Source organism: Cebus imitator, unplaced genomic scaffold, assembly GCF_001604975.1.
Source record: "Cebus imitator isolate Cc_AM_T3 unplaced genomic scaffold, Cebus_imitator-1.0 Scaffold204, whole genome shotgun sequence".
In the NCBI taxonomy this organism is placed as follows: Eukaryota; Metazoa; Chordata; class Mammalia; order Primates; family Cebidae; genus Cebus; species Cebus imitator.
Genome location: NW_016107519.1, coordinates 2,872,940 through 2,887,426, shown reverse-complemented (window position 1 = coordinate 2,887,426; position 14,487 = coordinate 2,872,940). Strand labels below are relative to the sequence as shown.

General features: G+C 48.2%; 1 protein-coding gene across 1 annotated transcript; it reads right to left on the bottom strand.

Moving 5' to 3' along the window:
- Positions 1-8,229: 8,229 nt before the first annotated feature.
- Positions 8,230-14,101, bottom strand: GJB2 (gap junction protein beta 2). Its single transcript, XM_017548202.1, has 2 exons — positions 13,901-14,101; positions 8,230-10,361 (listed from the first exon to the last, which is right to left on the bottom strand). The coding sequence occupies exon 2, from the start codon at positions 10,337-10,339 to the stop codon at positions 9,659-9,661; it is 681 nt and encodes a 226-aa protein (XP_017403691.1). The 5' UTR covers positions 10,340-10,361; positions 13,901-14,101; the 3' UTR covers positions 8,230-9,658.
- Between the last annotated feature and the right edge of the window lie 386 nt (positions 14,102-14,487).

Here is a 14,487-nt window from a genome sequence, read left to right as displayed (position 1 = left end):
GGCAATGTTGACCTGGTGGCAGGGGATCCTGGAGCACTGGCAGCTACAAAGTCCGTGATGATTATTAAGATATTTAATATGTACTTTTCCATTTCTGCCACCAAATTTATTTGGCCACATACTACTGTCTGCCTCAGGGTTATGTTTCTGGAGCCCCGCGCTCACTGTGTGAGTTTCCAGCTGTGAAACATTCCAGGGCTTCCCACTGTCCAGCAAGCAAACTCCATCCTCTCTCTTTCTGTTTAGGGGCCTTCCCTGCTCCACCCCCAGCAAGATAGACTTCTCTCCCCTTCAAGAGTGTGCCGTTGGCCGACTCTCGTGAATGTGAGCCGTCTTACCTTCCTTTGATGTCCTCTTCTGCAAGGTCTGAGAGCCCAGAACCGAGCTCTAGAGGACCTTATAAGTCCCCTGGAGCCTCGCTGCACTGAGTTTGTGAGTGTGGAATTATTTGGTGTTCTTCAGTTAGGTCATCCTTGAATCCACCTGAGTTTTCTCATAAACCTTCTGGCCTTTCCTGTGCTGTTCTCTAAATGAACAAAATTAAGTCATTTTACAAAACTCTGAACACATGTAAGTAACATATGAAGTCAAATTTGTCCCTTCTATCCTGTCCTTCTCCTTTGTGACCACATCTTCACTCTCCCAGGCCCATAAACATAGTTATTTTCCCAGTCAGAATGAGCAGAGTAAGCTGATAAGAAATCATGGAAACAACAACAGCGACAGCGTGTTTCCCGTAAGAACTGATTTTGTTTGCCGCCTCCTACAACATGGGAGCGTGTTTTTGGGAACCCAAAATTGCCAAAGGCTCTGGAGGATGAAAATCCTATGAAAATATTCTCTTTGCGACTTTGAATTTTGCCTACCGTTTATACAACTAAAGGTTTGCTGGCTGGTGAGAACAAATTCTTCCAAGTTCTTATGTGCTTCTGGACATAGATGATGAGTATTATTAAAACTTCTGCTTCTGTTTGGGATACGAACAAAAACTCCTAGACAAGATGATTAAATGAATTCTGATTCATACCAGCTTTGGGGAATAAGTTGCCCAGGGGCTTAGCCACACAGAGATTTAGATTTAGAGAAATATGAGCTTTTCAAAGCTTGACATGGGAGCCTCCTCTTTGTATCACCGTTCCTGAGGATACTTTGTTTTTTGAGACAGAGCCTTACTCTATCTCAAAAGGCTGGAGTGCAGTGGCACGATCACCGTTCACTGCAGCCTCAACCTCCCCCGGCTCCGGTGATCCTCCCAACTCAGCCTCCTGAGTAGTTAGGACTACAAGTGTGTGCCACCATACCCAGCTAGTTTTGCTGGAGAATAATTTTTATGCATAATATTCTACATAGTATGGGTTATAGAGAGTACTATACATTTTTCTGAGATTAGGAAAGGTCAGTTCCAGCATGCCACTTGAATTTGAGGCAGAATAAATTTCTGGTCCTTCTTCCCTAAATAACTTGACGGGACTTGAATGTGATTGTTTTCACAAGGGAGGGCAAGGCCTAGCTGTGTGCTCAGACCTGTCCTCTTGCTTTAATGTTTGTGGTTAATGTGCATGGGCTTAGGAGTTTATTTCAGTGCATTATGGCATTAATAAAATAGGATAGAGACGTTAACAGGGTTTGATGTGTTTCTGAGTTCAGAACACAACATGCTTATGATCACAATCAATGTCTTTCCGGGCAGCCCACCCATGGTCTCTTGTGTTAGAAAAAATATCGTTTTTCACTTTTTTCATTAAAAATGATAGTAAATACACGCATGCACATATATACACATAACATAAAATTTACCATCTTAACTATTTTCAGGTGTACTGTTCAGTGGCATCAAGTACATTCACACTGCTGTGCAGCCATCACCACCACGCATCTCCAGAAGCTGTCCATCTTCCCAAACAGAGATGCTGTACTCATTAAACAACTCCCAATCCCCTCTCCCCACAGCCCCTGGCCACCACTCCATTCTCTGTCTCTATGAATTTGACTGCTGTGAGTATCTCACATAAGTGCAATTGTACATATTTGTTCTTTTGTGTCTGGCTTATTTAACTTAGCATGATGTCCTCAAGGTTCATCCATGTTGTAGCATGTGTCAGAATTTCCTTCCTTTTTAAGGCTGAATAACATTGCATTGCACAGATAGACCACATGTTGCTTCTCTGTCCATTGGCTCATGGGCACTTGGGGTGCTGCTACCTCTTGGCTGTTGTGAATAGGGCTTCAATGAACATGGATGTACAAATATCTGTTCAAAATGAGATCTCTCTCCTTTGGAAAAGAAAGGGCAAGTATAAAGAACGATCATGCTTCCCTGATTTATTGTGCTTCAGAATTTCCCAAACCTACTTCTAATTTTTGAAAAATAGATGTCACAATTAATTGAGTGAAATATGTTAGGTGATTTCCCTTCATAAGAATATAAAAGAATTTTATATTCAAATGAGGCTGAATTGTTAGAGAGCTTCTATGTTTATATTAGATGTTGATTTAAACATTTTTCTAAATAAGAGATTTTCCTCTCGTGGATGAGTGTCAAGTAAGAAATAATCCGACCTCATAGCATTTACAGTCCTAGATAGTAAAATTTCAAAATCCAAGGGACAGAATAGTTAGGGAAACCCAAGAAAAACCTAAATAAGGACCTGTAAAAGGCTGCTAACTACAACCACAAGATTACAGAAGTTTGCTGATGTCCTCAGCTTGCTTATTGTGTTGTTTATGAAAGTAGTGTATATTTGTGTGAATTTTTATTTTTCATTTTTAAGAGTGCCTTAACAAAGCCTGCAAATTGGGAGTACAAACTCCAGCGCAGTGGAAACAGTGACACTTTTGTGGAGTTGGGTACAAGTGGCTGCTCAGGTTTCTTTTTCTTTCTTTTTTTTTTTTTTTTATGAGACGGAGTTTCGCTCGTTACCCAGGCTGGAATGCAATGGCGCGATCTCGGCTCACTGCAACCTCCGCCTCCTGGGTTCAGGCAATTCTCCTGCCTCAGCCTCCTGAGTCGCTGGAATTACAGGCACGCACCACCATGCCCAGCTAATTTTTTGTATTTTTAGTAGAGATGGTGTTTCACCATGTTGAGCAGGATGGTCTTGATCTCTTGACCTCGTGATCCACCCGCCTCGGCCTCTCAAAGTGCTGGGATTACAGGCGTGAGCCACCGCGCCCGGCCCGGCTGTTCAGGTTTCTTATGACGCAGGCTAGGCTGGTGCCTCTGCGCTGCAGTGGGAATCCCCAGGGCTTTGTGGGATTCAGTCTCTTGCAGTTACTGCTCGTAAGACAGCAGATGGCAGCAGAGAGAGGCTTTGCACATCCCCGCAGGCTCTAGTCCGCACACCGGGTTCCCGAGAGACCCAGCAGCCAACATCAAGTCCTTGATAAGTTATTTCGCTTCTTAAAGAAACCGAAAAGGCCAAACTAACTACTAGTCTCCGTTTTTATTTCCTGGCAAAAGTCTGCCACCTTTCATGATTTAGCCTTCATGAAATTGTTCCTGAAGACCCCCAAAAGAAACAGTTTCGTGCCCTGAACTCTGGAGGCTTTGATGTGCCTGTCACGTCCAGCTTCCCACATCCTGTTTTGTGAAGTAACCATCTTATATACACACCCGCTGTCTGCACTGTGACCTCCTTTCGAAATCATCTTTATGTTCTTCAGAGGCCTTGAATAATGCTCTACACAAATGAGGATCTCCATAAATGTGTTTTTGAAATAGCTAATCAAATGGTGGATACACTTAGCATTTTTGCAAAAACGCTTAGCCTTCCATAATATCCCTACTATGAAATGGAAACTTGTAGATGAGATTTGGCTAAGTACATGTATCCTTAAAACTCCAGACTTGAATCATGTTGGTAAATGAACTGATGTTAAGCTAGAAGGAAGTTGTTGGTGGCATTCCTTATTCAACATTTTTATTGGCTTAAGTGACCATAGAGAAAGCACGCTCATTAAACTGACAGATGACATAAAGTTGGAATGAATTCTAGTAAACTGAAGACAGGATTCAAAAAGATCTGGATGGACCAGAAGGATGAGCCTAAACCAGAAACATGAAATGTAACAGGGAAAATGTAAAGCCCTGAATTTAGGTTAGAAAAATAGGGGTCTGGCCGGGGGGGGTGGGTAGACTTTGTGAAGAATGGGAGACAATGATGCTCTCTCTTAACAAGGAGATGGTCCAGTAAATTTCAAGGAGGTGTTGTACATTGTTAAAAGAACACATTTCTATACATGCTGACATTAAAGCCTTTCTTTTTTGTTGTTGTTTGTGGGGTTTTGTTTTTTTCAGACACAGTATCCTTCTGTTGCCCAGGCTGGAGTGCAGTGGTGCAGTCTTGGCTCACTGCAACCTCCAACTCCCGGGTTCAAGCGATTCTCCTGCCTCAGCCTCCCAAGCAGCTGGGACCACAGGCATGCGCCACCACGCCCAGCTAATTTTTGTATGTTTTTTTAGTAGAGATGAGGTTTTACCACGCTGGCCAGGCTGGTCTCGAACTCCTGACCTCAGGTGATCCACCTGCCTCGGTCTCCCAAAATGCTAGGATTGCAGGCATGAGCCACCATGCCTGGCCAGACCTGGAAGGATTTCCAAGGCATATTACTAATTGGGAAACTATCGTAGAAAAAGTGATTTAAGAAATGCAAGTCAACCTGGTCATGTGTGTTGTGTGTCGATGTGTATAAGTATTAGTATATTCAATTGCATGGGGGAAGAACTGGACGAATATAATCCAGATGTTAATACTGAAACTTCCAAGCATGAGAGTGAAATGAGACTTTCACTTTTGACTTCGTATACTTCTATATTATTTAAGTAAAAATGTTTTTAAAGATCCTATAATTACAAAAATCACATTGGCTACCTTTTCATTTTGAAACCAGCAAAAGTGATAGGGCTGTTAAAAGACTAAGTCACGTGAGCAATACATAATGTGGTGTCCAGAACAGTGGTCCTGTGGCTTGGCCATGTCGGGGCTGCGCTGAGGACAGGAGGCCATCTGCCTTCTCGGAGGACACTGTGGACCGGAGTATTGCTCCTGCCTTGAGGAGGAGGCTCCTGGCACAGTTACCACTGCTTGACTGTCAGAGCATGCGTTTTCTTAGGGAAGCTGAAGGCAGCCTGTACCTAGTACGGTGGTATGCGGTAGTTGCTTAATGTTGAATGTGTGAAGGAATGATCAGCTGGGGAATGTGGGGCTGTGCAGCAGGACAATAAAGTCTGGGTTGAACTTCGATGTGCTGTTCTCAAGTGGAAAATAGACTGACTTTGGGTCCAGCAGAGGGCAGAACAAGTGCTGGAGAGCAGATACTAGAATTCAGTCTTAAAACAGTGAGTCCTCCCAGTGGCCTGCGTGGCCAGCGCCATCTGTCCCAGCCTCGCCCTCCTTGGCCTCATCTCCCAGCTTCTCACCCTGACTCTCTGGCATCCTGGCCTTTCCATCTCACCGGGATGCTTCCCTAAGAGACCCGTGTGACTTGCGGCCCTGTATCCTCCAGATCTCTTAGCGGTGGCCCTCCCTGGCCACTCCTGTTAGTTACATTGCAATTTCCCGTTTCCCTCATGACGTCTTATTTTCCTCCATTTAAATTACCTGCAGCAGGTACCACCTACAGGGATCTGTTGAGAGCCAGCCTCCTTCAATGCGATGCCTGAGGTTTTGTTTTGTTGATAGCTACGGCCCCAGGCCCTAACAGTTTGTGGCACTCAGTAAATATTGGCTGGGAAAATGAACCATTAGCCATGAGATGAAATGGAACAGTGCCTTACCAAGTTGGGGTTTCCCCTGGACCCTGTCAACACTGGGGCAGTTGGGGTGTTCCTGCTGTGCTGGTGACTGGATTCAGGAATTAAATGCACCAGAGAATTGCAGAAGTGCACTCCACATCCTCTGTGTGGTAGGACCGGCTGCCCTGGCCTCTGATTTGTGACCTCTCTGTGCGGCGCCTTCCTGTTGCCTTCAGTGGGAATAACACTCTCTGACAGCCTAGTACTTCAGAGCGCCGCTGCAAGGTGCAAATGAGGTGATACGGGAAAAGCATTTGGTGAGATGTATGGAAGGCGTAGAGACCCTGACCGGATGAGACGATGGCCTTTGTTACTCTGTTGACCTTTCTTTAATTGCAAAGTCACATAGCTGTCACCACTTTTTTGCTGCTCTATTTGCCCCCCGCCATTCCTCCCCTCGATTATGTGGCTAGTCCCGCCTGCCCATGCTACAGTTACTCCAGGCTTTGTGTAAATGTGCATTTTTTCCAGCCCTCGGTTTATCAAGCTTTGCTTGAGTCACTTATATCTGAAATACCATCTGTCACCCTCCCAACTTGGGATCCGCCTAGTGGAAAACAGATGACAGTCATTACTTAGTGTTTTGCTATGTGGACAGCATTTACATACCTTATCTTAGTTCATTGCCATTAAGCCTAGGGAAGATTCAGGATACCCATCTTAAGATGAAGACACTGAGGTAGGGGTAATCGAGTGAGCTCTTACCCACCTCTCAGCTGTTCCCTAGTTGTCAGTGGGCCTCCCAGTGGGCCCGCCCGCTCACCCAGCTGTGCCTGTCTTTTGATGGGCTCCCCTTCCGGAGGGTTGTTTGAGACCACGTTTCCCAGTTTGTTCATGAGCCTCACACAGGCCAAGGAAGCAGCTGAGCTGCACCCACCGCTCATAAAAAGAGCTTGTCCACGCCGAGGGCTTGGCTGGGTGGCAGGCTACCTCCATAAGGCTTTCTCTTGCTCTGTACAAAGTGCAAACTGATACTTTGACATATACAATTAGGATTATCATTCTCAGAGCTCAAGCTCTAATTTCCAGGCATGAGACCAGACCTCTCTGTGCATTCCTACAAGTGGTGGAGAGGAGCCTGTAATTATTTTGGCTTGGTCTTTTAATAGCTTGAGAGTAATACTCTACAAAGCTTGTAGGAGTGAATGTACTTATTTTAAAAGTTCTGTGTTTTTTGATGTTGCTTGAGACAGGATCTTGCTGTTGTCCAGGCTGGAGTGCAGTGGCACAATCATGGCTCACTGCAGCCTCGACCTCCCAGACTCAAGCAATCCTCCTACCTCAGCCTCCTGAGTAATTGAGACTACAGGGGCATGTCACCACAGCTGCCTGGCTAACATTTTAATTTTTTGTAGAAATGGTGTCTCTCTATGTTGCCCAGTCTGATTTTGGACTCCTGAACTCAAGTGATCCTCTCGTCTCAGCCTCCCAAAGTGTTGGGATTGTAGGTGTAAGCCTCTGCACCCAGCTTTAAAAATCCTGTTATATTCATAGTCTATGTGTGGAGCACCTTGGAAGTCGGGTGGAAACTATTTCCCATTTTCTGTTACCTGGGTGAAAGGTGATTGTTTTTTGTTCTTTGAAATCCATTTAAGAAGTGTATGGTCCTCTATAAAAATGCTTCTAATTATTGATGTATGAAATGCTTTGCAATTCTTGGATGGAAAGCTTGTACCATGAAGGAACAGAACTGTTGGTGGCACCTCGGGGAGAGCCTCCTGAGGGCCGGGCAAGACTGTGGGGCAGCAGGCAGTCACTCCCATGGGGACAGGCTGATCTGGTGGGCTTATTTCCCATGGAAGTGGGCACTCAGGAATAAAAAGCAGTTTCAGGCTGGGCACAGTGGCTCACACCTGTAATCCTTGCACTTTGGGAGACTGAGGCAGGTGGATCCCTTGAGCCCAGGAGTTCGAGACTAGACTGGGCAATATAATGAGACGTTGTTCTACAAAAAATGAAAAAATTAGTGGAGCATGGTGGCACACTCTTGTGGTCCCAGCTACTTGGGAGGCTGAGGTGGGAGGATCACTTGAGCCTGGGACGCGGAGTTTGTAGTGAGCCGAGGTCACGCCATGAGTGACATTTTGAAGGTCCACTTCTGTGATTCATCCAGGAGCTAAACTGGTCATGTCCACCCGACTCAGCATTTCCCAAGCTATGTTTCTAGTCCACACGCCACATTGTCCATAGATTGATGTGCCTCAAAAACTCGGTAGAGGGGGGTACGGGGTTGGGCAGAAATCATCCTCCTCCCTTCCTTCCCCACCACTCTTCCTGGTGACAGAGGCTTTTCTATAACTGGGGCAGAATGGGGGCAGGCACCCTGGTAACTTACCCATTGGTGTTATGAAATATAAAATATGAATGCACTTATATAAAAAGTGACAGATGCAATTAATATTTGCTGTTCTATTGAAACTATATTCGATTTTGAATTATTATAGATATTTTAATATTGTAAATGTATTTGATACATTACAAAATTATTTTAGTTTCAAGCATATCTTTAAAGCTATTATTTATTACCACAAAATGCTTTTCAATGCCATTCTTGATGGCAGGAAAATCCTGGCCCTCACTGAAGTATGTGGAGTACCATTTTTTGGGAAACCGTGTCAAGCATAATGGCAATATTCGGGTTCAATCTTCCTATAGATCTGCTCAAAATTTATCTAAACCTTAGCTTCTATTCTTCTCAAGTGTTATTAGCTCTATTTTCACTTAAAAAGTTGGAGGTTAAAGGGGGAAGCAAACAAACATTTGAAGTAGACAAAGCTCATCTTTAATCAAGAGAATGTAGGGTCCAGTCTTTCCAAATCTGTTTGTTAACAACAGAAACGCCTCCCTCCCCTGCCGCATTTTGTCCTCCCCATTAAATGGTACTGTGTCAGTAAAATTCCCAAGCGACCTCTTTAAATCAGCGCTCCTTCTGATGCTGGTTGCCATGTCCCACAGTCATGGGAGAGGGAGCCATGTTGAGCAGGCCCGTCATTACAGGTCGTAGCTGGCAGTACATCCAGTCTGGGTTTCTTACACAAGATTACATCTAAATATTCGACATGAGGCCATTTGCTATCTTAAGCCGTCACTAGGAACTTCTAGTCTGTCTCACTCGATTGAGGCTGCAGTGTTGTCAGGTGCTGTGACCACAATGAATGCCACGGACAGCCTTTCAGCTGCACTGCAAAGTAGTCACAACCAAAAGGCCGTATTTCAAATGAAACCATAGTAGCTAATGACATCCCATTTACATATCACAATCTGAGCCTCTGAAACAGGGGTACATATAATGATATCCAGAACATCTTTACCTTAAAATAATCTATCGTACTATAAAGTTTTCACTTACAAAAAAATGTAACAGAGTTTAAGGCACTGGTAACTTTGTCCACCGTTAGAGATTAAAACGTCCAAAGTGAATAAAAGTACCAAGATTCTCTATGTTCATCTTTAATGTGGGGTGAATTGGCAAAAAGAACCCCAGGAGGACACCCAGACCTTCTCCGAGTCCTCTATGGAACCTGGCATTTCTCTTGTCCTCAGAGAAAGAGAAACAAATGCCAATATCCTTTGTTTAGAATATGAAAGTACCTTACACCAATAACCCCTACCAGCTGGGGGTCTCATTGGAACTAACTTAAGTGAAAATTAAGACAGGCATAGAATTAGGCCTTTGTTTTGAGGCTTTAGGAGAGCAGAGCTCCATTGTGGTATCTGGAGTTTCACGTGAGGCCTACAGGGGTTTCATTTAAGATCAGAATCTTTGTGTTGGGAAATGCTGGCGACTGAGCCTTGACAGCTGAGCATAGGTTGCCTCATCCCTCTCATGCTGTCTATTTTTTAATCTAACAAGTGGGCCATGCATTAAACTGGCTTTTTTGACTTCCCAGAACAATATCTAATTAGCAAATAACACAATTCAGTGACATTCAGCAGGATACAAATTCCAGACACTGCAATCATGAACACTGTGAAGACAGTCTTCTCCGTTGGTCGGGACACAAAGCAGTCCACAGTGTTGGGACAAGGCCAGGCGTTGCACTTCACCAGCCGCTGCATGGCGAAGCCGTCATACATGATGTAGAAGACATACATGAAGACGGCTTCGAAGACGACCCGGAAGAAGATGCTGCTGGTATACGTCCACCACAGCGAGCCTTCGATGCGGACCTTCTGGCTTTTGATCTCCTCGATGTCCTTAAATTCACTCTTTATTTCCCCCTTGATGAACTTCCTCTTCTTCTCGTGTCTCCGGTAGGCCACGTGCATGGCCACCAGGAGGGCCGGCGTGGACACGAAGATCAGCTGCAGGGCCCACAGCCGGATGTGGGAGATGGGGAAGTAGTGGTCGTAGCACACATTCTTGCAGCCGGGCTGCAGGGTGTTGCAGGTAAAGTCGGCCTGCTCATCTCCCCACACCTCCTTCGCAGCCACAACGAGGATCATAATACGAAAAATGAAGAGGACGGTCAGCCAGATCTTTCCAATGCTGGTAGAGTGTTTGTTCACACCCCCCAGGATCGTCTGCAGCGTGTTCCAATCCATCTTCTCCTCTGGGCGGTTTGCTCTGGAAAAGACAAATGCATACAACACAGGAATCGCTAGTTAGGACAGAACAGGGACACTTCTCTGGGTGTGGGTAAGCAAGCATGCTTAAATTTCCTCCTGGGCAAACACCAACTCTTACGTAACGTCACCAAAGCAGATGAAGACAGAACCAACTTAGTTTGTCATAGGATTAAATGTATAGTTCCCAAACAATCTTGAACATGTTTTTGGGAGTGCTCTAATAAAGAGTAGCTTGTTCACCTGAGTAATTCACCCAGTCTTTAAACACATCATAAAAATTTGCTGTGTCGGGGAGTCTCACAAACAAAGTGCTTGTTAGGGGAAAGGCACTCATGGGTTCTGACCGGACCCCTGCACCCTCTGCAGATCCTCTGTGGGTCTTCCTGACTCTGCACAAGTTACTCAGCGTTCAACAGCTGGATCCATTTGCAGTCTCAAGTTGTGGCTGTGTACCATTGGGGCTGATACTAGCTTGGCCCAACCTCGCCCAAAGGCTGAGTGGCCAAGTACAGGAGAACCACGAGGTTAAGATGTAACTTAGAGCTCCCCTATCTAGACTCTCTGCTGAGCCACTTTGTCTTTGAATTAATTATCACAGACTTTGCATGTAGCAGTAAAACTGTTACCAGTGGTTAAGTTTACATTTGAAGTGCCCCAAGTTAAAATTTTACAAAGGCCCTTGCTTCCTTCTACATGTAAGGAAGAGGTTAGGAATGGCCTCTTCAGGGAGAAAAGCCACTGTGAGCATAGACTTCTGTGTAGGTTTTGTGGATAGCTTGGTGGCCTCACTGTCAGGCTGGCGCTGAGGGCTCGGTTAGCACTCAGAGATATCTGTTTTGATACGTACTGCAACAGTGCCTTATAATTGTGGGCTGTAATTTTAATTTCAAGGTGTTTCTTTTTTTTTTTTTTTTTTTTGAGACGGAGTTTTGCTCTTGTTACCCGGGCTGGAGTGCAATGGCGCGACCTCGGCTCACCGCAACCTCCGCCTCCTGGGTTCAGGCAATTCTCCTGCCTCAGCCTCCTGAGTAGCTGGGATTACAGGCACGCGCCACCAGGCCCAGCTGATTTTTTGTATTTTTAGTAGAGACAGGGTTTCACCATGTTGACGAGGATGGTCTCGATCTCTTGACTTCGTGATCCACCCGCCTCGGCCTCCCACAGTGCTGGGATTACAGGCGTGAGCCACCGCGCCCGGCTCAAGGTGTTTCTTAAAAGACATATTATTTAAAAGTGACAGAAGATTCTGCTCCCCCAGTTACTGGCCCAGCTAAGCGACATCACTGCATTGCAGTTCAGTGCTGAAGCTTGCGGGGGTCCCACACTCCTTACTGAGAGTGGGTGTGGGAAAAAGCCCGTGGATAATCTGCTGTAAGCCAGTGGCCTTCTTTTCATCCCAGATGTGAACTGTCTTCACTGATTCATAGTTACACCCTGCCTGTCACAACCAGCACTCTCCTAAACAAGATTCCATCCTCTCCACAATCCAGATGAATCATCTCCTTTCCGCCCTTTTAGAGTTGGTACTGAATCCTCCTCCTTCTTTTACTTAAAAGCATCCTCCTCTCCTCATTTCAGCAAGTTGCATCCTGTTTTCTGATGGACTCCGGAGGCAGGCTTGGAGTGAATGTCGCCAATGACCCACAGTCACTGCCATGGGGCACCAAGGTCAGGTGCAAACCATCCAGTGCCACCTTGGTCAGAGGTGACAGGAGAGAGGTGGGCACTAAAGCTACATCAGATTGACATAGGCCCGTGAAACATGTAGCCCCACTGAGCTTGGGAAAGAAACATCATTGGAAAAAATATTTTAGGCCAGGCTCAGCACTGACCCATTGAAATCCAGACCATCTGGGAGGCCCTCAGGTGAGCTGATTATCGTGTTAAAGTGCCCACAGCTCAGGCCAGTCCCGTCCCAACAGCAGAACCACGGAGGGCAGCAACATTCGGATTTTAACAAAAGCATCTTATGGAACTGTACATTCTTCACTGGCCCTCACTGAGTGGAAAAGAGGACACTCCCTGGAGTAACTCTCTCCTGGTTTATTACAGCAATCTACCTGGCTAAGAACACCGGGCTGCGGGAGGAGGGGTTTCTCCTTTGCCCTCTTCCACCTGCCAGACACAGGTCCTATATAGCCTTCTACAGACCCGTCCAGTTACTACCGGCTGAGAAAACTACAGTCCCAAGAAACCCCATATTGTTATTTTGCAAAGCCTGAGCTGAAGCTACCTGTTTTAAAGATCCTTTTTCAAGAAGACGAGTACATTAAAATTTGACTCCCCAGTGGGCTAGGGGTCCTGGGTTAAGAGGGCCTCAGTAGCAAGGATGAAGTTGTTTTCAACATTCAAGTCAGGGAGGCTCTGCCCTCCTGGCCTGCTGACCCTGGGCGGTCACAGGCAGCTTCCTACTGGGCCGACAACACCCTGCACTGCCTGGAGTGTCGCCAGAGCCTGCGGAGGAGCTGGTTCAGTTCCTTGGGGAAGACATTGGGTGGATCACCAGGTTCCAGAAAAGGCAAAAGGGACTCTTCACCCCTTAACTTCTCCACCCTTAGGTGATGGGTGGTCCACCTTGCCTGGCTGCCCCAGAGGGCTCCTCCACCCTTCTCGCCAGTGTCTGAACTGTGACCGACTTTGTACAGCAGTTTTGAAAGGAACTCAAAGGTCACATGGGGACACGGCCGTCTCACGCTTCTCAGGGCAGTCCCAGATGCATGGCCACAGAGCCCAGCTCTCAGCAACTGTTAGGTGAGCGCTGTTCGGGCTGCCTTCGTTCTCCAGCGGGGCAGGATCGAGGCGCTCAGGCAACGGTCCTGAGGACGCGGTTCCCAGCCGCACACCACCTCTTTGCGAACATGGATCCTAAACATTTTCCTTCCAGTCGGAGAACACCCCCCCACCCCGAAACAAACCCTCTCGAAGTGTTTGTTTAGGAAAAAGGGAAGCCCCCGAAATCTTGGCCCCAGGATGGGCCAGGGTCTGCCGGCTCCGCGTGAGTTCCAGGCAAACTCCGCCCAGACCTCTGCCCGAGCGCTTTCTCTGCAGGAGCCACTCCAGGAGGTAAAGGTCAGTTCCTGCAGCGGAGGCTTCCTGCTTCGCCGGAGAAACGGAGCTTTGCTTCGAAGCTAAGCTTTCGGTCAATTGAAAACATTTGGTGTCAGTGGGTCAAGTAGCCAGGCGGCTGCGCTAGAGTACCCCGCAGGGACGTCGGCGACACCACGGACCTCTCGCGGCCAGCTCGTCCCCGCTCCCTTCCCCTCCCGCGCGCGCCCAGCCCCACTCGCACCCCGGGCGGTGCCACCGCGTCCCCTTCCCCGGCGCGCCACGGCGGGTCCGGCCCGGCCGCCCGATTCCAGCTCCCGAGCTCAGCAGAAACGCCCGCTCCGGAAGGCGGCCCTCGCCCCCAGCCCCAAGGACGTGCGATGGTCCAGCCTCCCGGTTCCTCGGGACCCCTGCGGCCGGGAATCCCCTCCAGGTCTCGCGGTCGGTCCCCGTCGGGCTCCAGGCCCTGCTGTCCGGGGCCGGCGGGCTCACCTGCGTCGGGAGGCAGCGGCCGGGGCTGGGGTCTCGGCGCTGGGGCTCCCGCGCTCCTGGGCGGGTCCTGGGCCCGGCGCAGCCGAGAGGCTCGGAGTCCGAGAGACAAGCGCGCGGGCGCTGCGGGGCCGCGACACCTGTCTCCCGCCGCGGCGCCTTTTAACTGCACCCCACACCCCGCCTCTTCGCCCGGAGACTGGGAAAGTTACGGAGGGGGCGGCGCCGCGGGCGGGGCGCGCCCGGCCTCTCAGTCCCCAGAGCGTCCCTGGCCCGCGAACCCCCGAGCGCCCTCCGAGACCCCCGAGAGCCCCGAATCCCCTGAGTTCCCTTTGAGGCCTCGAGTCTCTGAGTTCCTTTGAGCCCCCATGAGTCCCCCAAGTGCCCCCAGAGCCCCAAGTCTCCTCCTCGGGTACCCCGAGCGCCTCCTCCCCCAGTCCCTCGGCGGCCCGGGTGGAGCCGGGGAGGCTGAGCGTCGGGACCCTCCGGGACGCGGCGCCCCAGGCCCTGGCTCCGGCGCTGGGCGGAGGGCCAGGTTCAGGGATGGCTGTGGCCGTTGTCCTCTCTACTCCGCCTAGTGCGAGAGGACT

Coding starts and splice junctions, on each gene's coding strand:
- GJB2 (XM_017548202.1), bottom strand. CDS start 10,339: ATGGATTGGAACACGCTGCAGACGATCCTGGGGGGTGTGAACAAACAC.